The sequence below is a fragment of the Xenopus laevis genome, chromosome 1L (assembly GCF_017654675.1).
Source record: "Xenopus laevis strain J_2021 chromosome 1L, Xenopus_laevis_v10.1, whole genome shotgun sequence".
NCBI lineage: Eukaryota > Metazoa > Chordata > Amphibia > Anura > Pipidae > Xenopus > Xenopus laevis.
Window position 1 is genome coordinate 14,288,449 of NC_054371.1, and position 27,257 is coordinate 14,315,705.

Here is a 27,257-nt window from a genome sequence, read left to right on the forward strand (position 1 = left end):
CTGGTGCGACGTTTACGGGCGCAGAGCCGGGGAAGGAGACAGTGCGCGCCTCATGCCCTTGTACTGCGGTTCCTTAATGTCGGCTTGTGTGAAGGCGGCAGGAGGGACCGCACTTGTATAGGCTTCTCATCTGGGTAAGTCAGGGTGGTGTGAGTATTTGCTGCTGGCAGATCTGCTGAGCCCACGCCCCCAAACCTCCCTGTCAAATATCCAAACACGCCATTATACAGTGGCCTGCGGAGCATTCTGGGAGCTGCAGTCTGGGAACTTCTTTATAAACAGACCCACTGAGCTCTGGCCTGCCGGTCATTTCTCATGGAGCGTGAATAATAGAGGCTCCTGTGTAACATGTGTTCCCTGGGAATGTCTGGAGGTGAGGGGTCCCTAGAACATTCTATTTATCAACTAGGGGTCCTGAGAAAATATCCCCTGGGGTGGAAAACTAGGAGTGACCTATAAATGTACCCTCAGGAGAGAAAACTAGGGGTCCCCAGGAATGAAAGTCTCAAGGGTGAAAACTAGGGGTCCTTAGAGACGTAATGTATCCCCAGAGGAGAGAACTAGGGGGCAGATTTACTAAAGGGCGAAGTTACCGCTTTCAGGCACTTTGCCGATTTACTAACGGGCGCGTGCGTCACTTCGCTAGAGACAGAGACAGACGCTAGCGGTCATTCGCACTCTTATCGCCAGGTGAATTTTCGCTCTGGCGAATGGACGTTACTCCACAAATTCAGAAGATGTGGATTTTACTGAACGTTGCCTGTTTCACCAGACTTGCCTTCAGCTCAGACCAGGGGAAGTGCAATGGAGTGCATAGATCTTCCTCAATCTTACATCATATTTTTTAGTGGAAAAAGTCCAAAAAACGCTGTCGTTTGTTTTTTTTGCTTTATTCAGAGTGATAGGCTGCAAATGTCCTTACATTTTTTTGGGGTAACTGGGTTCCCCCCTACATTTTCTAACATTTGGAACATAAACTATACAGTGGGCTCATGTGTAGGGCAATATAACAACTTTATTTTATTTAAAGGGATACTGTCATGGGGAAAAAAAAAAATTTTCAAAATGAATCAGTTAAAAGTGCTGCTCCAGCAGAATTCTGCACTGAAATCCATTTCTCAAAAGAGCAAACAGATTTTTTTATATTCAGTTTTGAAATCTGACATGGGGCTAGACATATTGTCAATTTCCCAACTGCCCCAAGTCATGTGACTTGTGCTCTGATAAACTTCAATCACTCTTTACTGCTGTACTGCAAGTTGGAGTGATATCACCCCCTCCCTTTCCCCCCAGCAGCCAAACAAAAGAACAATGGGAAGGTAACCAGATAGCAGCACCCTAAGAAAAGATAACAGCTGCCTGGTAGATCTAAGAACAACACTTAATAGTAAAAACCCATGTCCCACTGAGACACATTCAGTTACATTGAGAAGGAAAAACAGCAGCCTGCCAGAAAGCATTTCTCTCCTAAAGTGCTGGCACAAGTCACATGACCAGGGGCAGCTGGGAAACTGACAAAATGTCTAGCCCCATGTCAGATTTCAAAATTAAATATAAAAAAAATCTGTTTGCTCTTTTGAGAAATGGATTTCAGTGCAGAATTTTGCTGGAGTAGCACTATTAACTGATGCATTTTGAAAAAAAACCATGTTTTCTGATGACCGGATCCCTTTATTAAGGTTCCCAGGACTTGTGTAATGTAATGTATTTGCTGCAACATATATGTCCATTCAACTTTATAATTTCCGAGCGTATGCAAATTAGCCTGAGCGAAGACCTCCAACGAAGTTGCTCTAGGCAGAATTGAACGCTAGCGCATATTCGCTTTGATTTGGTCGCATTGCCGAAGTAATGCTAGCGAAAATTTGCCAGCTTTCGGTGCCCTGGACGCAGCATTTTAGTAAATTAGTGTTGTCTGAGCGAATTTTCACTACTTAGTAAATTCACCCCTATGGGTCCCTAGAACATTATATTTCTCAACTAGGGGTCCTTAGAAAATATCCCCTGGGGTGGAACGCTAGGAGTCCCTAAAAACTTAAATGCCCTGGGGTAGAAAACCAGGAGTGACCTATAAATGTACCCACAGGAGAGAAAACTAGGGGTCCCCAGGAATGAAAGTCTCCCAGGGTGAAAACTAGGGGTCCTTAGTTCTCTCCTCTGGGGATACATTACGTTCTAAGGGTCCCTAATTTTCACCCTGGGAGGCTTTCATTCCTGGGGACCCCTAGTTTTCTCTCCTGTGGGTACATTTATAGGTCACTCCTAGTTTTTTACCCCAGGGGATATTTTCTAAGGTTCTACCCCAGGGGGTTTAAGTTTTTAGGGAGCCCTTGTGTTCCACCCCTGGAGATATTTTCTAAGGGCTGCTAGTTAAGAAATGTAATGGTCTAGGGACCCTTAGTTCTCTCCTCTGGGGATACATTACGTTCTAAGGGATATCAACTAGGGGTCCTGAGAAAATATCCCCTGGGGTAGAAAACTAGGAGTGATCTATAAATGTACCCACAGGAGAGAAAACTATGGGGTCCCCAGGAATGAAAGCCTCCCATGGTGAAAACTAGGGGTCCTGAGAAAATATCCCCTGGGGTAGAAAACTAGGAGTGATCTATAAATGTACCCACAGGAGAGAAAACTATGGGGTCCCCAGGAATGAAAGCCTCCCAGGGTGAAAACTAGGGGTCCTTAGAACGTAATGTATCCCCAGAGGAGAGAATTAAGGGTCCCTAGACCATTATTTTTCTTAACTAGGGGTCCTTAGAAAATATCTCCTGGGGTGGAACACTAGGGCTCCCTAAAAACTTAAATCTGTTAGGGTAGAACTTTAGAAAATATCCCCTGGTGTACCCACAGGAGAGAAAACTAGGGCTCCTCTGATGAAAACTCAGGGTCCTAAGAAACGCATATCCCTTTGGGTAGAAAAAAGTGCCCCTGGAAACTTGGGGAGAGAAAATGTCAGATAGTTAGAAACACAGTTTGCAATAGTGTTTCAGGAGTCAGAACCAGAGGTGCAGAGCCAGACAGACACTACTTTTAGTGACACATAACTTGAAACAAATACTTGCTGCACCTCTCACCTCTCACCTCTCTCTTTACACTTGTGCACTGGAGCTGCTGATCTCCCCTTTATGGTCGGCACTCGTCAATTCAGTGATGTTTTAAGAGGGTCGCACAAACGCCATATTTCATGCACCCTGTAATTGCGACCACCTGTGCATCAGTGTTTTGGGGGGTGTAACCTGACAAAGGGAGGATCTTTCCTATTTTTTGCATTTGAATTAACCAAGGTATGTAGCTGTACATACAAATAGCTCATTCTTTTAATGGGGTGGGGGTTCTTGGACCTCTCTGTCTTAGATTTTACACCAGAGTTCTGTTGCTTTTCGTCTTTACACGGAACAGGGCCATGCTCGCTTCTGATTGGTGGGAAGCATTGCATGAAAGGGGTTGTTCACCTTTGAGTTAACTTTTAGTATGATGTAGAGTGATATTCTGAGACAATTTGTAATTGGTTTTCATTTTTTATTATTTGTGTTTTTTGAGTTATTTAGCTTTTTATTCAGCAGCTCTCCAGTTTGCAATTTCAGCCATCTGGTTGCTAGGGTCCCAATTCCCCTAGCAATCATGCACTGATTTGAATAAGAGACTGGAATATGCTTAGGAGAGGCCTGGATAGAAAGATGAGTAATAAAAAGTAGCAATAACAATAAAATTGTAGCCTAAGGGTTAGTTCACACGAGGAGATTCGGGGAGATTTTGTCGCCTGGCGACTAATCGCCTTGTCTTCTGAGCGACAATCTCCCCGAACTGCCTCGGCGTGTTTTCCCATAGGAAAAGTTGCCTGCGCTAACGCACACGCGGCGATGCGTTTTTCCATTGTTGCCTCAGTGAAGGTGAGCAACCCCTTTAAGTATCTTTTATCTGTCTGTTCTTGAGGGCTTCCCTGGTCATTTTGCTCTTTATTTTGGACACACTTTGCGTTTTTCTCTTCACATTGAGATATCAGCTTTTTTACCAGATTGTAAAGTGAATTGCAGTACGCCGGTGTGTTTCTGTTTCTTTTTTCTTGATTTGTGATTAATTTCAATCCGTTTGATATTCCTTGTCTCGTTGGCTCTGTACATATCCCAGAGTCTAAAGGGGATGGGGTAGAGTGACGTCTCCGTAGCTGAATCCTGTCTGGAATTGTTCGAATACCTCGGTGGCACCTGCAGTTAAAGTGAGAGACTTTTGTGCTAGATTACTGGAGGGAGCAGACACATTCTCCATTGTTTGCTTTGACGTTTGCACTAGAACATTTTAGACAGAGCTAGTGCAGCTGAATTTCATTTTCAACTTTCTCTTTTTTTCCCTGCAGCTTTCAGCATTGTGGTTTATACTCCAATTATATACTCCAACCAATAAGTCTGTGTTTATTGTTGTTTTATGTTGGATATCAATGTGTTTTTTGGTTGTCGCGTCTCTTTACCCAGTTCCATGAGTCTGACTGGATTCTCTCCCTGTTTCCTGACACTACAATAAAAAGGCATGATTATTTTTTTTATTTTATGGTCTCTTATAATATCTCTTGTGGGTGTCAACATCATTCAGGATCCAGTTGGTGAGTGAGGCTAAAGGTGGCCATACATGGAGAGATCCGCTCGTTTGGTGATGTCGCCAAACAAGCGGATCTCCCTCTGATATGCCCACTTTGAGGTGGGCAATACCGGGCTGATCCGATTGTGGGCCCTAGGGCCCAACGATCGGATCCTAACGATGCCTAACGGGCAGTCGGGTCGTGGGACTGCATCAACGAACAGATGCGGCGCGATCCAACGGGACTTTTAGTCCCTTCCGATCTAGATCTGGCCGACTTTCGGCCAGATCTCGATCGGGGGGCCCCATACACGGGCCAACAAACTGCCGAATCGGTCTGTCGGCAGCTTTTATCGGCCCGCGTATGGCCACCTTAAGATGGTCAGCCTGCTATTGATAGTGTGTTGGACAATAAACTCCGCAGGGAGAGTCCATTGCATAAATATCGGTTTTGCTTTCACAGGGCTGTCCAAATAAAGGATATTGGTTAGAATATGAGACTGCTCCGCTGTGGATCTTTAAAATGTATTATCCTTTATTTATTTAGCACTGACAAATTTGCACTGCGATTTAGAGATTTAATATTGTTCCCATAAGTCCCTGTCCCAGTGGAGCTTGCAATCTAAGGTCCCTATCACATTTATACACTCATAGCTCTGGGCTCAGATTACATCAGGGAGGGAAGAGAGGAGCAAACTGAGCATGCTCAAGCCTGTGCCCTCGAGGTTTAAGTTGAAAGAAAAAAGTCTGCTACAGAAGCCCATGTTTACAGAATAGAAGGAAAGTTTCTTTTGACTGAGGCTCATAGCAACATTACTTTGAGGGTTTACTGGTGTATTTATATAGACCTTTCTGTTAGTTACTTTTAACCTTTCCTTCTCCTTTAACATCAACTGACCTCTAAGGTGTAGAATACTGAATACTTGACCCACTATGGAAACCGATGGGCACTTCAATTTTAAATACACTAGGGGTCTCCAACCTTTTTTTAACCTGTGAGCAACATTCAGGTGTTAAAGAGTTGGGGAGCACACAACATGAAAAAAAAGTCCTGAGGGTGCCAAATAAGGGCTGTGATTGGTCATTAGGTAGTGCCTACAGTATATAGAATGGCAGCCTACAGGAGGCTCTGTTTGTCAGTACACCGGGTTATTATGCAAACACGGCTTGCCTTCAAATCTGAAATTCAAAAATAAGCACCTGCTTTGGGGCCACTGGGAGCAACGTCCAATTGGTTGGTGAGCAACATATTGCTCGTGGGCGACTGGTTGGGGATCACTGACATAAACTAAACTGCTATGCAAAGAGAGTTTTCTTTATACACATATTTTTAGCAAAAAGGTGCTATAACTGCTTCTGGAACATCTTTGAGCAAAACTTTCTGTACTGTCTATTTGTCGCTGAACAAGATGGTCCTTTAGGAGTCTAATAAAATGATACTAGAGAGCAAATGAGTAGATCAGGACAATCACATCACCATCAATCTGATTAGTCGGGTTAGAAAACTATGGGTGCCTACTGATCCAATTGCGGTGTGTTTTGCTGAATGACAGGTATTCATTTTCCTAAAATAGGCTTTAATAAGCGCTTCATTATTTTTAAAATATTTGTTTAGGGTCGGGAAACTGAACACTAACTTGGGTTTCCTGCAAAACCCCAACACATATAACTGTTTGTAATCATGTTTGAATCTAATTTATGGTGGTGTTTCTTATCAGCTTGAATAACTGCATAGGAAAGATAAAGCTAGAATGGTTAAATTGACTTTTTTACTTGGTGGTTATGCCTAGTTTCTGTAGCTCAATAATATAGAAAGCAAGAGCTCTTCCTTAATGTATTCTACAGCTCCAAGTCACCTTCCAGATTCTCTATTTGCCTGCTATGTTTTTGCTGATAGATATAAACCTTAAGATTAAAAAAGGAAACGCCAGTTGAGTTGAAGGAAGATACTCATCTTCATTCTTCATCTGCCCTTTTTTCAGTAACTGGATCCTTTTGTGATGCTGGATCTTGTGACCCATGGCCACTGTGATATGCCGAAGACTGCGAGGAGGTGTATACAAAGCCAGCACGTTTTCATCGGCGGTCAAGCTGAGGCACAAGAATCTTCCCAATGATCATGGAAATGCCTACACCTTGCTGGTCTTGGAGACAGAACGCTTTAAACCCGACAGAAATGGTTTCAGTGTGGATTATCAAACTCTATACAACCCTGGGGCTTATCTAGGGCTCAAAAAGTGTAACCGCAAAGTGTCAGAAGACTATGAGGATAATATTTTGCATAGAGACTACACCAGAAGGAATGCCAAGCAGATTCAAAATACTTACAGCATTACGTCTTCCCGAAGCTTATCTAGTGCAAAAAATAATATCTTAGACTTTGCATTTAGCAGTCCAAGTACCTTGCAGGCTCAACTGCCAAAAAATACAAAGCACCAGTTAAAAAATGAAGCTGAGCCTAAGCTTGATGAATACGAAGCTGAAATCTATAGCACCAAGGAAGATCCAAGAAAGTTTCAGCAGTACAGGCCAGAGTACAGATCCTTGTGCTACAGCAACTCGACCCAAAACGTGTGCACTTCTGTAGAGGAAGAGCAGCACCTTCTGCAACAAGTAACTTTTCTGAAGAGCGATCTGACTCCTGGAGTCATCGCTGACTATTTTGATAAACTCAGTCATTTACCTGTTGATCAAATGGAATCGTTACGGGCAAATACTAAGTTTGCAATGCTCTGCCGTTACAGTGTAGAAAACCTACAGCAGTATACTCCTGCAGAGCTGATACGTATTCTTGAGGCATTTGTCCGTATACAGATTTCCGTTAATCACTCAATGCTCAATGTCTACGAGGTGGAGTTTTGCCGTAGGGTTTGGGACATGAGCACAAACGACTTGCTTTTAATAGCGGACATGTGGAGGTGCTTGGGTCGTAGCGTGCCTCGTTTTTTAGAGATCTTATACAGTTATATGGAGCTACGCTGGAAGGATCTTAATTTGCCTCAGCTAATACAGTTGATCTATATTATTGGGGAAGGGAGAAGGGCACCTCGAGAGCTGATGCAGAAACTTGAATCAATGGTACTGAGACACCTGGATTCAATTAACCTCGAAGAACTCGGCACTGTTTGCTTAGGCTTCTTCAAGTCTCATAATGGATTTTCTGAGCATCTCATGAGAAAGATCGGGGACAAAGTTTCTGACAATATGAAAGAAATTAGCAATTATGCTTTGGTTAATGTTCTGAAAATATTCCGCTTCACCCATGTAGATCATTTGGTCTTCTTAAAACGACTGGGACAAATCGCACCCAGCAGAGTCCCCAACATGGGTTCTCAAGGCATCATGCACTTAGCTCTGTCTTGCGCTGCCTTACATTATCTAGATGAAAACATCATGAATGCCGTAGCTGCTACAATTCCAGACAGGGTTGCTTACTGCAGAAGCAAAGACCTGGCCAAAATTTTATGGTCCTTTGGTGCTTTAAACTACCAGCCTCCAAATGCAAACCACTTTTACACCGCCCTCATTTCACAGATTCGGAACAAACTGAGGGAGTTTGAGAAATTTCCGGAACATTTTCTCACTTGTTTGTTGGGGCTAGTATTCGCAAAATACTATCCGTTGGATCTGATTGGATTTGCCTTAAGTGAGAAGTTTGTTAAATTAGCTACCAAGGAAAGCTTGTTTGAACTCAAAAAGGATCTTTTTACTTTAGATGGAAGCGTGGAAATTGAATGTCCCCGGTACACTGGAAACCACCTGTCTCTCGAGCTTCGACAAGAGGTGACGGAAATGCTCCAGAGCTTCTCAAGACAGGATATTTGCATCAAACCTGAGGTTCTTGAAGCTGCTACCCTGATAGAGTCTATGTTGGGTGGACCCCAGTATGTAAAGAATCATATGATTTTGCCTCACACTAGATCAAATGACTTGGAGGTCCATTTGGACATCAATTATAAGCCCATTCCTATAAATTTTGATTCTGTAGGATCTTCTCCTGAAAGCTCAGAACTGAAACCTGTGGGTATCCAGATAACTGAGGACCTTCTGGATCAGCTGTTGGACAGCAACCGGAAAAATAATCCGCAGAAAGACATAGAAAAGACCAGAGCACCAAAGTATGTGGCTGACCAACACAAAGTGGCAAAGGATTACCCGAAACAACTTCATGCTGAATTTTCCAGTGGAGTCTCCATTACCGACAACCTGATATCCATGTTGTCAATGTCAAGGGCTTCACCCAAAACACCTGTGTGCACACCAAAGGCACGTTCAGATGTTTTGAGGTTGGCTATCCAAGTTTCCAACCGGAATCACTACTGCTATGCATCTAGGCATCTACTGGGACTCCATAACTTGAAAAGAAGACAACTCAAACAATTGGGATATGTAGTTGTGGAGATTCCATTTTGGGAATGGTTCCCATTGCTAAAACGTACACGTTCTGAGAAACTTGCTTACTTGCACCAAAAGATATTCAGCTCTGTGGACTATCTCAGGGGGTGACCTGCTTCTGGTGGGCCGGCATCCTTATTATTAAGGTTTGGTAATTCTGCGATGCCGCTTGATTTATAGCTTTGAATTGTATCAACATCCACACCACCACCACTAGAACTCTGATCACCACTTGATACAGTTGTATATGCAAAATCAGGTCACATTTAAATAACCTTTTATGTTTCCAAAAGTATATATTCTTACAAACATCTTCCCTTGCGGTTTGACTCTTTGTTCTTTACAATAAACAGTTCCACCAATAAACATTGGTGTTTTTTTTATATCTTCAAGAGTCCGTTGTTTCTTTAAATGTTTTATTATTGTTTAATTAATTACAACCAGATAAGGTGATTCCAAATTGTCTGCTTTTATACTAAAGAATAAGAATATATGTTCGACTATTTTCACCCATCATATCCCTAAGAACACTTTACCTACTACAGGTATGGGACCTGTTATCCAGAACGCTCGGGACCTTAGGTTTTCCAGATAACGGATCTTTCCATAATTTGGATCTTCATACCTTGTCTACTAGAAAATCATTTAAACAATAATTAGGGATGCACCGAATCCACTATTTTCATTTCTGCCGAACCCCCAAATCCTTATAGAAAGATTAGGCCAAATACCGAACCCAATCCAAATCCTAATTTGCATATGCAAATTAGGGATGGAAAGAGGAAACAATTTTTTACTTCCTTGTTTTGTGACAAAAAGTCACATGATTTCCCTCCCCACCCCTAATTTGCATATGCAAATTAGGATTCATTCAGACGGGCAGAAGGATTCATCCGAATCCTGCTGAAAGAGGCCGAATCCTGGTGGAATTCCGAACAGAATCCTGGATTCGGTTCATCCCTAACAATAATTAAACCCATTAGGCTGGTTTTGCCTCCAATAAGGATTATTTATATCTTGGTACAAGCTACTGTTTTATTATTATTTATTATTATTATTATTATTATTATTATTATAGAGAAAAGGAACTTGGATTATTTAATTATAATGGATTCTATGTAGGGATGCACCGAATCCACTATTTTGGATTCGGCCGAACCCCCGAATCATTCGTGAAAGATTCGACCGAATACCAAACCAAATCCTAATTTGCATATGCAAATTAGGAGTGGGAAGGGGAGACATTTTTTACTTCCTTGTTTTGCGACACAAAGTCGCGCAATTTGCCTCCCTGCCCCTAATTTGTATATGTACATTTTAGGGATGCACCGAATCCACATTTTTGGATTCTGGCAACCCCCCGAATCCTTTGTGAAAGTTTTGACCGAATACTGAACCCAATCCGAACCCTAATTTGCATATGCAAATCTGTGAGAGGGAGAGAAAAAGAGAGCCGCGCTTCCTTGTTTTGTGACGAAAAGTCACATGATTTTAAGGATTCTTATTCGGTTCGGCCAGGCACAAGGATTAGGCCGAATCCAAATCCTGCTGAAAATGGCCGAATCCTGGATTCGGTGCATCCCTAGTAAATTTGGATTTGGTTCGTTCGGGCAAAAGGATTTGGCCAAATCTGAATCCTGCTGAAAAAGTCTGAATCCCAAACTGAATCCTGGATTTGCTGTATCCCTAATTCTATGGGAGATGGGCTTTCTATAATTTGCAGCTTACTGGATAAATGGGTTTCTGGATAACGGATCCCATGCTTTGTTTTTTTTCCCCCCTAATATGTTGTAAAAGTAATATGAGCCACCTTGTATTTGGTTTTAATTTTTCTTTCTAGTTCCCTTTTCAGTTATTGATTTCATTTCTATTCAGGCCCTCTTCTATTCAACCTTCAGTCTTCAATTGTTTGGTTGCTAAACTAATGAATTAATGAATCTAGCAATCCTGAACTGGCAAGCTGCAAAGTGAAAATATAATAAAATGCCATAAAAATGCTGATGTATTGGTTTATCGTAACTCCGTCAATTTAGGCAAGCGGTAACAAAGGGCTGTACTTATCTGTAGCAAATTGGTGCATTGTTATCCTTTATATAGCGACAACCTATTTCACTGCATGAGTTATACATCAGCCCCAGCAGAGCTTACAATCTAAAGTCACACATAAGAGGGTCAGTTTTATCAGGAGCCAGTTGACTTGCCTGTATGTTTCTCTGTAATACTGTATGATCTGATCTAGTATGGCAGATCCACTGTGAATTTCCTCTGAGGTTGTCTGTTGAGCACCAGGTGGCGCTGTAGTACTACACAATAACTCCAGTGGATGTGTTTGTGTATGTATAGCGTCAGTGTGTGTGTGTAACTCCAGTGTGTGTGTAACTCCAGTTTATGTTAAAAATCTCACTCAGTAGTTATGATACCTGATTGCCTTTACAGTAAAGCAATTTTTTTTCCTTTTTTTTTTAGTGAACAGACAGCCAATATATGTAAAAGGCAGAGTAGTTTCTTGAATTAGTGGTACAGGCAGGGCAGCCATCAGGGGGGCACAGGGGGTACAAGTGTAGAGGGCCCAGGCCTGAAGGGGGGCCCGGATGAACTTTTCAAAAGAGTCCGACCCCCCTTGTCAGCGCCGAAGCCATGCTGCCTCCTTCCGAAGTCCCGAACAACTGAAATGCCAAAAGTTCCGAAATCCTGAAGCGGCAAAAAGACCCAAAGTCACAAAAGAAGCGAAGTTGAAGTCCTGAAGCCACAAGTTCAATTCCTCTGAACACCAATGTGTGTTTGTTTTTTAATCCCCTGGCCACCAATGTATTATTTCAATACTCTATAGGCCCCTGCCACCGATATTTTTTTTAAAAATGTTCTTTGGGTCCCCAGTTTTTTGTTTACTTGTACTTGTTTTAAAATGCTTTTTTTAAAAAAAAAAAAAAAACTTATGGGGGGGCCCTGGTGCCAATGTGGTTTTTTTTTTAAATTATAGGGGGGCCCTGGTCCCCAATAGCTTTTTATAACTTGTGTGGGCGGGGGTTACTTTTTTTTTTTTTTTAGCACTGATGTCTGTGGTCTTTTAACTGTGATGTGGAGTGGGCGGGATCTGGGACGGGCTTGGGGGCCGGGATGGGTGGAAAATTTTGTTGTACGGGGCCCCGTGACTTCTAACGGTGGCCCTGGGTACAGGTACGGGACCCGTTATCCAGAATGCTTGGGACCTGGGGTTTTCCAAATTACAGATCATTCAGTAATTTGGATCTTCATACCTTAAAACTGGCCACAGACGCAAAGATCCGATCGTACGAATCAACGAACGATCGGACTTCCCCATCTCCCGACCTGCCACTAACCATTCAGATCAAAGTCTTACCATTCAGATCAAATAAAGTAGTAAAAGAACAGATCAGCCGAAGTTCTGCCCCTGACAGCAATCGTATGAAAGTTATGTCTGACAACACTAGTGACAGTCTCCTACTGAAAATCGTTTGATCGGCAATACACGCAGAGATATTATCGGCAGCCGACAAATCTTTCTAACCTGTTCCGATCGATCAAACAACCGATCTCCGCCAGATAAAAAATGTCGGGGCTCTCCACACACAATCCGGAAATCGAACGAATCCTCGATTCGTACGATCAGATCTTTGCGTCTATGGCTTTAGTCTACAAGAAAATCATGTAAACATTAAATAATCCCAAAAGGCTGGTTTTGCTTCCAATAAGGATTAATTATCTTAGCTATGATCAAGTACAAGTTACTGTTTTATTATTACTACACAGAAAAAGTACAATTGGATTCTTTTCATAAAATGGAGTCTATGGGAGACTGCCTTTCTGTAATTCAGAGCTTTCTGGACAATGGGTTTCTGGATACCAGATCCCACACCTGTGCAATGATTTAACAATATGAAATATTTGACATCCTATACTAATCATCAGTTGGTATTCTTACAGTAAAGAAAAGCTTATGTCTTGGCTCATACAGTACAGGTTATAGAGAAGGTGATGCATGAAGAGAGCGTACAATGTCATTTGATATGTCATGTGTAACTTATACCATCTCTTTTCTTGTACATTTACAATTATGCTTATTAAAGGGAGACTGTCATGGGGAAAAATGAATCAGTTAATAGTGCTGCTCCAACAGAATTCTGCACTGAAATCCATTTCTCAAAAGAGCAAACAGATTTTTTTATATTCAATTTTGAAATCTGACATGGGGCTAGACATATTGTCAATTTCCCAGCTGCCCCAAGTCATGTGATTTGTGCTCTGATAAACTTCAATCACTCTACTGCTGTACTGCAAGTTAGAGTGACATCCCTTTTCCCCCCAGCAGCCAAACAAAAGAACAATGGGAAGGTAACCAGATAGCAGCTCCCTAACACAAGATAACAGCTGCCTGGTAGATCTAAGAACAGCACTCAATAGTAAAACCCATGTCTCACTGAGACACATTCAGTACATTGAGAAGGAAAAACAGCAGCCTGCCAGAAAGCATTTCACAAGTCACATGAACAGAGGCAGCTGGGAAATTGACAAAATGTCTAGCCCCATGTCAGATTTCAAAATTGAATATAAATAAATCTGTTTGCTCTTTTGAGAAATGGATTTCAGTGCAGAATTCTGCTGGAGTAGCTCTATTAACTGATGCGTTTTGAAAAAAACATGTTTTGCAATGACAGGATCCCTTTAATAGTTATCATCATACAATTTGCCGATTCTGTATGATCCCCACTTGACCATTTTCAATAGATAATGTTCTAATAGAACTCACACGTGTAAAATGTCTTATCCTGCATTGAATTTTGCATTGAGGCTTCAATCCAGTCCATGTTAAACAATTGGGACAGTTTGGAAATAGAGACATGGATGAGGGTTTGCGGTTTAATATTAATACAGTCTTTTACCCCTTTTCAGTTTGGATGGAAGTCGTGTTGTGAGGCTTAAGTGGCCCATTCAGAGAGACGGTTGCCACTTGGGCAGTATTTTACAGACCTGGCTGGTATTTTACAATGAGTGAGGGAGGGGGCAGACAGAACTGAGAAAAAAAAACTACAAATAAAATTATTTGGGGGGCAAAGTAATTTGTGAAGGGTCTCTGGAAGTGGGACTGTGCACAACTGTAATAACTGGAAAAAAAACACATGAACATGTTCAAACTTTGTAAAATGAACATGGTAATTAGAGGGTGTGGCCACAAAAATGGGCATCAAATTTTTTCGTCCCATTTTCTATTTCCAAAATGTTTAAAAAAAATAAAATAAAAACACGTTTTTATTTTTTCAAAATGCATCAGTTACTAGTGTTGCTCCAGCAGAATTCGCCACTGAAATCTTTTTTTTTTTTGTTTAGGTTTAGTTTTGGAATTTGACATGGGGCTAGACATATTGTTAGTTTCGCAGCTGCCCTCGGGTCATGTAACTTATAAACTTATAAACGTGCAGTCACTCTACTGCTGTACTGCAAGTTTGAGTGAAATCAACCCCCTCCCTTCCCCCCCAGCAGTCCATCTCAGAACAATGGGAAGGTAACCAGATAACAGCTCCCTGACACCTCTGCTGAAGGAATTATTTGCATTGCTAAAGCCCCACCTAGTGTTAGACTTCAGAATATCACCAAATCAGGAAAATCCTAGGTCGTGCTGAAATACAATGGGAAGGGGAGAAACAATAGTTGTCTCAAAGCAGTTCCATCTTGGAATGCCAGCTCCTTCTCTTAGCTCAGAATTAGGCACAATGCACTGAGATGGCTCCTCCACACCAATATTACAGCTGAAAAAATACATTTGTTGCTTCAAGTATATAATTTTAAATGGTAGAGTGAATTATTTGAGTCCCAAATCAGTGTCACTCCACTCCTGCAAAACACAATGATTTCTCTTCAACCTCAAAGTATTCAGTTCTCCAAATCCGTGCCGCTGGAAGAGCTCAAGGACATGAGCCTTGTGGGAAAAAACAAGATAAAATAATATATAGTGTAGCATTCTTAAAAATCACACACCCTCTGTCAAAGCACACTTTACCACAGTCTCAGAATTAAGGGTCTTATTCCAATTCAAGATGCTCAAAACCGTGAAATACACCTTATATGCGCCACACACTCATCATATAGTGTATAAAGTGATTGCAAGATGAATTTAGGACTTATCCACTTCATTCTTTGCTTTAATGTCCCATTATACTCACAAGATATATCTTTATTAACTGCATATAGTAACTACCAAACACAATAATGGCTTCTTAGCAACTTTTTCTACTTCTTTTTAAGTGCAATAAAAAGTGGCATGTGCTTTTAAAACCTTTAATAAATAAATTATAATGCACTTGCAAACGTCTATTAAAACTGCACTTTGTCAGATTAAAAAGTACAGTCCAGAGAAAACTCCGGAGTCTTTCAATCTCTACGGCACGTGCCCACACCTCACCGCGAACAGGACTCTTTCATTTTAGAGTGTCAGTTCCTAAGTCCGCTCCAATGTGGCTTGACTAATTCAATGTCAAACCAATGCATCCCTTTTAAACATTTATTATGTTTCTTTAAGAAATGTTTGGAGACTCAAAGATTTTCATATCCCTTATGTACATTATTTATGTGCTCCCCTTTTTTTTTTAAACTATTTGATCTTACAGAGATGACATGAGAAAAAACATTGATATATGTTCGTTTTTACTTCTTCAATTTCACTATGGGAGCATGCATACACTAAGGGGCCGATTCACTAAATTCGAGTGAAGGATTCGAAGTAAAAAAAACTTTGAATTTCGAAATATTTTTTGGGCTACTTCGACCATCGAATGGGCTACTTCGACCTACGACTTCGAATCGAAGGATTCAAACTAAAAATCGTTCGACCATTCGATAGTCGAAGTACTGTCTCTTTAAAAAAAACTTCGACCCCCTAGTTCGGCAGCTAAAAGCTACCGAAGTCAATGTTAGCCTATGGGGAAGGTTTTTTTGATCGAAGGATATTCCTTCGATCGTTGGATTAAAATCCTTCGAAGGATTTAATCGTACGATCGCAGTATTTGCGCTAAATCCTTCGACTTCGAAGTCGAAGGATTTCAATTCCTAGTCGAATATCGAGGGTTAATTAACCCTCGATATTCGACCCTTAGTGAATCAGCCCCTAACTTTTGCTTTAAATTAGGGGACTTCTGGAAAATTCTTTGGTTTTTAAGGAAGATTTTTCTTCTAAATCGTCATATTTATTTGGAATAAGAGTGGGGGAGAATTGTTGGAGACAGTTAGTAGCAAGTTGCAGTAGTGTAGACCTGATAGGATGAGACCATGCATGAGATTTTTAGCTGTTGCAGGTGAAAGAAAGGGACAGATTTTGGCAATATAGCGAAAGAAAAGGTGACCGTGCTGTTTATAAGGTCAGAGAAGGAGAGAGATGAAGCAAAGATAACCCACAGACAATGTGCAGCGTTAGAGGGTAGGACCAGGCTTAGGTCAGATTTTGTTAGGTTGAGTTTAAGGTGGCATGGATTCATCCAGTTGGAGATTGCTAGAAGGCACTTTCTTGAGTTTCGATTTTATCTGTTAATGAAGGGTTTGAGAAATAAATTTGGATATCAGCATACAGATATTTAAAGCCAAATGAGCAGATGAGATCTACCAAAGACCGAGTGTATAGCGGGAATATCTGACAAAGTACAGAGGCTTGAAATTATATTCTGCGGAGAAGCCTAAATAACAAGAAAACTCCTAGTGTAGAATTTTCCGATTAGATTTCTTCTCTATGCACTTTCCCACAGGCTATAAGACGTAGTCCTGCCAGATGGAAAAGTTTGGTGGGAGCTGCAATCAAATTATTATACCACGAATACTGCACAGATTGGGCTTTTCTGCTTTTTTTTCTTTGGTTTGGATCACGTACAGAGCCTTGTGAAAACACTACATTTAGTGGGACTGGAGATGAGGTTCTGTTCGCTTAAGAGACCATGAATGATCAGTAAGAAATGTAAGAGAACAAGGATACAGCCTGATTATGGATTACCAAGGGAATGCAGAATTTGCATCAGGAGTTAGTGGTCAACTGTATCAAATGCAGATTATAGGTCGAGGATTAGGATAGAGAAGTGACCTTTGGTTTTGGCACATGATTATCATTTGTAACACTGCATGCGGCAGTTTCAGTAGTGTGCAGTCTGGAAACCAGTTTGCAGAGGGTCCAACAGATTAAGGGCATGTAGAAAGTTAAGGTGGCAATAGACACACAGATAATATCGTACAAAACAAATGTTCGTACGATTTTCAGTGCGTGTATGGTGGGAAAAGAGGCGACTGATATCGCCAGAAGACTTGGATATCGGTTGAAAGAAAGGACGATTATTAGCGAGACCGGAAGAGTCAAGAGTGGCCTTTTTAAGAATAGGCTTGACACAGGTCTGTTTTAACAGAGAGGGGAATGTTCCAAAAGCCAGAGAAGAATTGAAGATGTAAGAGCTGGAGTGCAAGCTCAGCAGCACAGTGTTTAAGCAGAGAAGAAGGCACGGGGTCACAGAGCAAGTTGTGAGTGGGGATGACTGGGAAAGTCAGGAGAAATCAGAGAGGAATGAAGGTATACAGGAGAGGCTTAGGAAAAAGCAGCTGGTTACAGAAGGGTGCTGAATATAGCGAACAGGCATCATGGATTGGATTTGTTATTGTTCATAAGAATACAGTACAACTATTGCCCTTTGACAAGGTAGAATTGAAGCATGACAATAGAAATTTATAATGGGTAAAGTCTGCTTGTGTCCAGGATTTCCTCTACATAACGTTCTGCAGATCTTGTACAAGTGTGTGACAATCTAGTTTGGGAATTCAGGCATTTGGCCTGTTAATTATATCCCTGTGAGCAGGATCAGATGAACAGGCAGTTCTTTAACAGGGCAAAGTCCATTTATTGTTCACATATACAGACTCTGTGAGCAAAGTAGCATAAAACAAAACAAAATACTTGCCACACTTGGGCTCTAACTAATACACAGGGTAGTTTCCCTCTCTACTACCAGTCCCCTACTGGGATTCCCAGCCAAACACAAAAGTACAACTCCACAGAGTCACGGTACCTTTACAATGTAATTTTTCCTTCTGGAAAAGCAAACAGCCGCTCCAAATGGCTACACAGATCCCAGCACTCAGCCCTCTCAGCGTTTATCTCAGAATTCCCCTCTCTAGCAGCTAGCTGATTTAGCCTTCTAATTATTCCTCAGGTGAGACTTTCTAGGGGATTAACCCACACAGAACTGCTGTACATATGGGAGTAAGACATGAACCTAGGGGAAATATATCTCCCTTCACACTGTGCTCCAGTTACCAGTTCACAATCCCCTAGAACATATTTATTCTAATGAGATCAACCCCAGTTGATCTTGTCTTTCCTTGAATGTTAATCATCAATTCTTATAATCCTCAGGCCCAAAAACATAGATGATATGAATTGGTGTGGCTGTAAATTGTGTTTTGAGCCAGTTATTGGTAGTGCTACATAAAGATGTTAACTGGCGCCAGGCCCGGACTGGCAATCTGTGGGTTCTGGCAAATGCTAGAGGGGCTGCTATAAGATCCCATTGAAAGTCAGTATTTAGTGGGCTGGTGGAGCTGTTTGGGCCTCTATGTGGACTGAGTGGGCCTTTGTGTACCTGAAAAGCCAGGGCCTAATTTAATTCTCAGTCCGGACCTGACTGGTGCCTACACACAGGAGTCTGACTGGATAGACTTTATATCTGGAAACAACGTAAAGCTAGTTGGATAATGTTCATGCTTGGCACGCTGGTTATAGTTCAACACAGATCTAGGTGTTCGCACTTTCAGAGTCTGATTAGGTGAACGAACTTTGCCAAAATGACAGTTGTAGCCAACTCTATTGGCAATTTCCATTGAAAACAGAGGGGTGCAGAGAAAGTCAATGCACAGGAGAGTATGAAGGCAAGAGAAGAATATAGAGAGCAAAGTGATGAAACATTGGCAGCGGGTTGCCTGCATTGCTTATTGGTGGGTATTAAAGGAGAATTAAAAACCCCCCCCCCCCTACAGCTAAAAGCAACACTGACCTAAATTTACAGCGTAGTGGAGCTCAGGGGCGCCATGTCCAGTTTCTTCGGTATCTTCATGAACTGAGAGCTGACACTTCAGCCTTTGGCAAATGTGCAGTTGGAGCTGGAGAGCTCTGAAAATTACCCAAAAGAAAGAGGATCCAGAAGATATCAAAGTGACCGAACATGGGCCCTTGAGCTTCACGACGCTAATCTGCAAATTTAGGTCAGTGTTGCTGGATGGGACACATACTTGTTGAACACTATGCGGGGAGGAAGCAGGGAGGGGACCAGTGGAGAAGGTGAATGGAAGCTTTTAGCTGTGGGGGGGGGGGTTAATTTTCCTTTAACCCAGGGATTCTTAACCAAGGAGTTGGGTTAGGTTTGGCTTAACACCTAGGAGTCCTGGGATCTTACAGGTACTTCTGCTCTTATCCAACTGGGTTACAACACAGCACTGTAGGATACCTGCTTGTATTGGGCCGGCCCTCATATCACAACTGTATTAAGTAAATGAGCAAAGCTTGCCCTTCTTTATTGACCCCTAGCAATAATGTGCCAGTTAGCAAAGGTCTGGTTGCTTTGAGTTTATTGGACCAGATATTATTGTTATTATGTAGCAGACCTGTTTGTCCATGTACTCCCCTCCTAGGGGTATGTAGCATTGGAGATTGTGGCTTTAACACATTAGTGATGCTTTTTAGTAGGTTGATCCATTATTTATAATGGTTGGTCACCTGGGGTGACCTGCACTTTGCCTTATCCGTTCATTTTATAGTCTCTACGTTTTTTCTTTTGTTTCCTCCAGATATTAATATTAAAGAAGATCTTGACTGATCAACAAGGATGGTTATAAACCTTTGTCTTCCCCAGTTTCACCCTAGAGTAGCGTGTAATAAGGTAAATATCGTAATACAGGGCCAACCAAGTTGTCTGTGCCCATAGTTACTGAGATGCCTACCATGGACATACCTACACTGATATAGTCAGAGACTTTGGCCAGTTTCCACCTTATTATCTATGAGTGTGTCCATGGCCCCTGTGGGAGCCACTTGCAACTGACCCATTGGAATTTCTGTTTGTCCAAACCAAAAATCTTCTCTAGTCCAACTCTGGCTTGTGGATATCACATCAGCAGCCACCTTCATTTTGATCCATAAGTGCTTTATAGTGATCCTGCCGGATGGCCAATTAAGCCATTCAGTTCAATATCTGGAACTTTTAACGGAGAACTAAACCCTCCCAATAAGTAAAGCCCCTACCTACTACCCTAGATAGTCCCCTGACCCTGCTTCCCCCCGCATTGTTCATTACCTCTGAAAGTGTCCCCAATACATTGCTCACGTATCGGTGCAGAGTAAGCTCAGTGGAGCTCATGGGCACCATTTTCCGGATCTTTCGTCTTCTTCAGGTCCTTCCCTTCGGCAGTCCACAGCACTTTTGGCACATGTGCAGTTGCTACGAACTGGAAGACTGCTCCAACTGCGCATGCACCAATACGGCGCTCCATACAGATGAACACCCGGAAGATGGCGCCCATGAGCTCCTCTTTTACTCTACACCGATATGTTAGCAATGTATTCAGGAAACTTTCAGAGGTAATGAACTATGTGGGGGGGGGGCGGGGGAAGCAGGGTCAGGGGACTATCTAGGGTGGTAGGTAGGGGCTTTTCTTATTGGGGCGGTTATTTCTCCTTTAAAATAAGGAAATACATTTAGAATTCATATTAATGGATACATTTCCGAATTTCTCGGCACAATTTCTACAGGTAACTGTTAACTGATCTTGTACATCTGGAGAGCCACATAAAGCTTTTCTTTGCACTTAACATAATGTTTGCTTTTCTTCTGCTTCTAGATTAGTGCAGATGGCTACGAAGTGGAAAACCTAATCTCAGAAGATCTGAGTAAAAGGAATCGTGGCTTTTGCTGTGAATATTTTATAAGACCTCCTGTGCACGTCACAATCACTTTTCCCTATGGCATTGAGATATGTAGGATTAATATAGATACTTCCCATGGAGGGCAGCATCACTTCTCTGGGATAGACCGCTATACCTCTGCTTCCTCTACCAAATCCTCCTGGATCGCTCATGATCCAAACCAGCCTGTCTTAGGGGGCAAGGACCTGACAAAGAATTGTTTACCTTGGTGGGCAAAATCCTGCTTAAAAATCAAAGCAAAGTGACGTTTAGTAACAGGGCTTTTAAGCCACGACACCTGTTTTACCCAATTTGATCATGTGACATCTGACCATGGTTCATCCTGCCAGGATCTATGGAATAAAGGTCCCTCCAGTCTTGCCAGTGTAACCAGTCTTAAGATTTGTATTACTCATATTGCTGCCCCATGTTGTATTAAGAGGGTAGAGGTTTGGGGTCAGCCGGCAAAGACTTGTCCTAAGGAAATCGTGGAAAGCCTGTGCCAAATTGCTTGCCTGAGTCTCCCCCATGATTCAAGACAGCAGCAGCAGCCGCCTCCATCATTGCCAATGGAAAGTAGCCACATGTCGTCTGACACCTCAGAAAATATACAGCGTTGTCCAAGTGAACTTGCCAGCATTCTCCATAATGTCCCTGAGGAGTTTCTGGATCCCATTACACTCGACATTATGACTTTCCCAATGCTTCTTCCCTCTGGCAAAGTTATTGACCAAAGCACACTAGATAAATGCAACCAAAGTGAAGCAACATGGGGTCGACTGCCTAGCGACCCATTTACTGGCGTCCCCTTCAGCCAACACACTCAACCTGTCCCCCACCCATCCCTGAAATTAAGGATAGACTATTTCCTCTTACAGCATAGGATGCCTGGCTCCAATATTCTGGGCAGGACTCAGATTGGGCCTTTTGTGACTCCATCTGCTGTAGCGTTGTCTTCCATGAAACGGAAAATAGAATGGATGGAGGACAGTGCCAACGACGGCGACAACGTAGACACGTATTTTTCTGCTGTAAGTGGTTTCAACAGCTCTGCCTCAGACTTCAGTGCCAAGAAGTTGAAAACGGAAAATGAGTGTAGTCCATCAAACATGGATTGTTCCACCAGTAACTCAGGTACTTGCTCATATTCTGCTTTAGGGGTGTAGGGCTACTTTGTCTCCATTAAAAATGGTATATGCTGTATTACAGCAACTTTTCTTGAGTCTGTTTATAGTAGAATGTTTCAGCGACAACCTTATAAGCCTATAGGGTAGAAATTCTAGAGTATCTTAATATCCCTAATGTATCTATGCAGATGCAGCATCCCATGAGCAGAGGTTGACACAAAGCCTGGACTACGCACTCACAACTACACTCGGATCTATGCCCTCGTACACTGCAAGGTTTATGAAAGGACAACTGGGAGCTTCGGTGGAGAGTGGTGGAGGAAGCTCAACCTGCAGCTCCATGCCCGGTACTCATAATCCAAGACTTTGTGTCTGATGTGCTACTTATAGGGCTCTGGTTTCATTACCGCATTGTTCTGTAATACATAACATGGGTGCCCATCACCAAGCCTCCTTAAATTTTCAACAGATCACATGTTCAGCTTTACGCTTATTTTTTAATGGGATAGGAAAGTCAGTCAACTAAGTGCCTTTGACAATGACCTCCACACCAAAGGGCATGTATTTAACTGACCTGTAAGCTGTACTACACCTCTTCTATCACTTGGCCCAAAATCAACTGGTTTCTGATGTGCTGATAAGTAGTCATTGAATTGGGATGCAATTGCTTTGGCCACATACACAGACCATTAGGCTGCAGCCATCTCCCAGTCAGGCAAAACACCAGTCTTGCACACATGAGCTGGCACAAACAAGACCATAGTCAAATAACACTGTTCATTATTTAATTAAAAGGTTCCAACGTCCTTTAACATAGTGTAAAGCTCTTCTTACATGAAATGCGTCAGGCTTGATTTACACTATGTAAATACATTTCACCCCAGGTACCAAATCGAAAAACCATAAATTAGTGACTGTAACCCAGTTTGCAAAAAAATTCAAAAAATATGTTCTGGTAGCCTGTTTGTATTTTTCTGTCCTGGCTTATTTCTATAATTCCACACACCTAACGGTAAGACACCATATGGCATTTCTGTCCATAACCGGAAGTCCTTTTAGGTTCTGGATGTGACATTCTAGAATTTTACACTTCAGCTTCCTGGATATTTTTATTTGATTGTGTCTTTTCATTACAAACAACTTATTTTCCTGCTATAACTTGTATTTCTTGTTCTCTTCGCTCTTTCTGTTTAGAGTTTAATCAATGTGGCGAGGGTCAAGGTTGCTCTTCTTGTGGGAGGATATTTTCCGCTTACTGCAAGACGGAGCCTGTGTATCAGCTGTCGTGCGGCCACCTCATGTGCCGGCCTTGCTTAGCAGAGAAACAAAAGTCTTTGTCTGTTCTGTGCAACAATTGCAACAGGTCTGTTGCCACGCGAGATGTTCAGAGAGTCCACCTTTGATTTGCACAATGAAGACAGGCTTTGCCCAGGATACGGCTTGAACACTGCTTTCGGATGACTGTGTTCTTGCCTACTTCAAGGACACGATGCTTAACTTTATATCGTTTGCTGCTAAACTCCTGTGTATTTATTTAGGACTGGGGGAGGTAGTTACCCCCACTAATACTGCTGTTCTGCTTAATACTATAGCTGTGTTAGCAGGAGGAATTCAGTCAAACGTTTTATGTTTACAGTGGATAACCCCAGGGCTGGTTTTAAGGTGGAAAACATGGAGGCTATTTTCCAGGGCTCATAGATCGATACCCGCAGGTTTCACACTCTCAACATGAGTTGTAGATGGCCTCTTTGTACCACTCTGGCCCTGATTAATCCTTTTTCATGTGCAAGTTATAATAAGGCCTTTACATTTGTGTTGGAATAAAGTGCAGACGCTCACAAGCCCTGTCTTTTCCTCTCGCATTAGCCAGCTACACTTTTATGTGGTTCTGTCCACTGGTTAGTACTAGGGCTAGTAAACCACTTCGCTGCTAGGTGGTGTAAGGATTTGTTTTCTTGGATACTTTATCAAATAAGTGTTCAGATAATAACTGCCATACTTGTTGGACTCCGTCTTTCCTTTACTTTGCATACTAGTTAATTTAGTGTTGTCATTACTGGGACTGCCCCTTGTCTTTATTTCTGGACTACGGAATTGTTTCCAATCAGACTAAAGGTAATTGCAGCATTAGAACGTTTACAATTCATAACATAACTGCAGTGGGAAACTATGTGTAAACCATGGCTACTATAAAACATCTAAAACAGTCACAAAGCTGCCTAAATAGAAATATATATATATAATTTTTTTAAGTGTTCCCTTGACAGTGTATGACCTATTAACTTTGCACATTCTGTCAACTGTCACTTTGCAGTGTGCAGATACGCTATATGGCCAAAGTATCCAGACAATCCTAAAATGAGAAATTTGAACACTCCCTGCTGAGCTCCAAACTGTCTGCAATGTCAGCACAAGAATTATTTGTAAGAAGTATAGGGGTTTTATGAGTCCATCAGAGGCTAAACTAATGTCACCATGTGCAATGTCAAGTGTTGGCGTGAGTGGTGCAGAGCTTACTGCCATTGGAGTCTTGGGCAGTTCTAGGGAGTTGACTTTGGAAGATGCAAGGAGAACATTATCTACCTGACTGCCTAACATTAACTGTCATCTAGTGTACAGTGGAAATTCTGTGCTTCTATTTTAGCATTTATACCCCATATATAAAGTAAAATCCATACATAATGTTTTTTCTGCCGTGGGCATGGCCTGACTGTCTTGCTCAGAGCCCTGACCTCAATCCAACGGAACACCTGAGGGGTGAATTGGAATGCTAACAGTGAGCCAGGCAACATCAGTCCCCAACCTAACCTATGCTCTTGGGGCTGAATGGATGGAAATTCCATCAATAATGTCAGTATCTAATTACAAGGTTTTCCAAATATGTAGAGGCTGTTAGCAGCAAAGGGATGTTCAACCTTGTATCATTGGTTGGGGAATTACAAGTTGGCTACATCTCTCTGTACAGAGTATGTTGTAGATTCTGTTCTGCCTGATTAGCAAGGCATCTGTGTGATCAGTTGTCACATGTACTCAATGCACATCTCAGGCTCTTCTCTAGGTTTTGAGACCAATGTTGAGGCTGCTATTTCATATGACTATTGAGCCAAGTGTTCCAAGTACCATTGAGAATCCTGAATAGTTAATATTGCCGATTTGAACCATGTTTGGGTTTTTTTGTGCATAAGAAATGAAGCACCTATAATAAGGCTGTCTGGCTCCAGGGTGTTATGATCACCCCACACAAGCAGGATTTAGTCATTTCCTATTAAAAAAAAACTGCATTGAGCCATTATTGTTTTTCTTTTAAGAAGCCGCCATGTTACTTCTGGTATTTGTTAGAGGCAATTATCATTTTATTGTTAGACAATTATCATTGAGACAAAGCACTGCCTCCTGGCTGCCAGAGCTTAGCTATGTCCACTGGGCCAATTCTGGCAATACTAACTTATCATATTGTTCGTTTTCAAAAGAAATAGCAAATGTCAAGGACATTTTTATGGGTAGTCGATGGGGAGGAGTACAAATAAACTCTTAATTGGGTTGAGGTGCCATTATCACTGTTACAGGACTGTGGTTACATAATCCTTGCTTAAGGACAGGAAATTTAGTTACAATATATAAAAGACAAAAAAGCATTGTGGCTCGCCGTAAAGGGCTTTGAATGCAGCTTCCAAATCTAGACTGGTGCAATATATGCTCTAATATTGGCACAGGCCAATAGCTTCCGTTTGGAAAATATGCTTCATGCATTGGGATGATCTATGCTTGCTTCCGAAGTTCAACCCTGTAGCTGCATACTGTGGAGTCCTTGCCTGCCTCCTCACTTATGAAGAGTATGCTGGTAAGTATTCAGAAAGGTGAGTGAGCTACTGCAGCCCAGAGTTCACTGAGCATGGGACAGAGAGGGTTAAACATAATCAGAATGATGCCGAGCCATAGGAAGCATAGATCTTCACAATCCACCGTGAGCCAAATGCACAAAGTAATTTATTGTCTATCTTAACCCAATGTTCAACTCCAGATATTTTCAGTGCCTACCAAAAAGAAAATTGTCATTTTGCACCCAATGTGCCAACAATCATTCAGTGTTCCATGACAGTTGTCAAAGAAAATGGCAGGGTTTCCTTCATCCGCCGTCATGCATATTTCAGAGAACTTTATCCAGTAGTGATGTGTGGGTCGAGGAAAAAGTTGACACTAACCCACCCCACTCTGATGTCATGGAAGGGGTGGGGTACATGGGCGCGAGTGCTGAATGGAGACGCACGCGGGGCATTGTAAGTTTGTGGTGGGGTTGAAATTCTTGGTAATGTTCAGCCCAAACCCGTCTATGATGTTGGCCTGAACCTGCCCATCACTAGTACCTGAGCTAAAATTGAATACATTTCTTTTGTGCCAATATTGGCGTATTCATGCATATGCTCAATAGGAATGCACCAAATCCACTATTTTGGGTTCGGGCCGAATACCCGAATCCTTCATAAAAAGGTTTGTCCGAACCTAATCCTAATTTGCAGATGAAAATTATGGATGGTTAGGGAAAAAGTGGAAAAAACGTTTTTTATTTCCTTGTTTGTGACAAAAAGTTGTGTGATTTCCCTTCCCTGAATTTGCATATGCAAATTAGATTTCAATTCTGCCGTGTGCAAGGATTCAGCCAATCCTGCTGAAAAAGGCAGAATCTCAAACCGAATTCTGGATTCGGTGCATCCCTAATGCTCAATATCCAGTGCACTCATTATGGCTGATTTAGTGCTGGCTTTGCTGGACTGCATCGTTTAGGTTTAGTCACAGAAGCCTTTTAATTATGGGCTAATTAATTATAACTGTATTGCACATCAGTGAGGAATGATATGAACATCTAATGATATGAACATCTAGGGCCAGAGTTACCCTTCCATCAGGTCTCCTATCATCTTTATTGTTTAATGATCAGATGTTCAAATCATTGTGTCTAGGGAATAAAAATTTCCTCATGATACATGAGCAATAGCTCAAAAATATTGTTGATTGGTTGTTTTAAAGACATTCTAATTACAAACGTTGAATTTATTTATTTATCTAAGCCTTCTGCTCTCAAAAACATAGAGCGGAGATTATCTGCTAAAAAGAGGCTAAAGCTTTTAAAAAATCCCTTTGTCAATCCTTTGCTCTGTCCTTGTGTAAAGCTTATAATGAATGCAGCCACTGTTTATCTCCTTCTTATTAAACATCTACCAAATGTC

At 41.8% G+C, this 27,257-nt stretch overlaps 1 protein-coding gene and 1 pseudogene across 1 annotated transcript; both read left to right on the plus strand.

Annotated features, from left to right (window-relative positions):
• fastkd5.L (FAST kinase domains 5 L homeolog) lies at positions 1-9,333 on the plus strand. The gene is made up of 2 exons (XM_018227035.2): positions 1-134; positions 6,555-9,333. Exon 2 carries the CDS (start codon positions 6,592-6,594, stop codon positions 9,076-9,078), a length of 2,487 nt encoding a protein of 828 aa, XP_018082524.1. The 5' UTR covers positions 1-134; positions 6,555-6,591; the 3' UTR covers positions 9,079-9,333.
• Positions 6-27,257, plus strand: LOC108697136 (annotated as a pseudogene).

Excerpts from the sequence above, each read along its gene's own strand:
- fastkd5.L (XM_018227035.2), top strand. The coding sequence starts at position 6,592 with ATGGCCACTGTGATATGCCGAAGACTGCGAGGAGGTGTATACAAAGCC.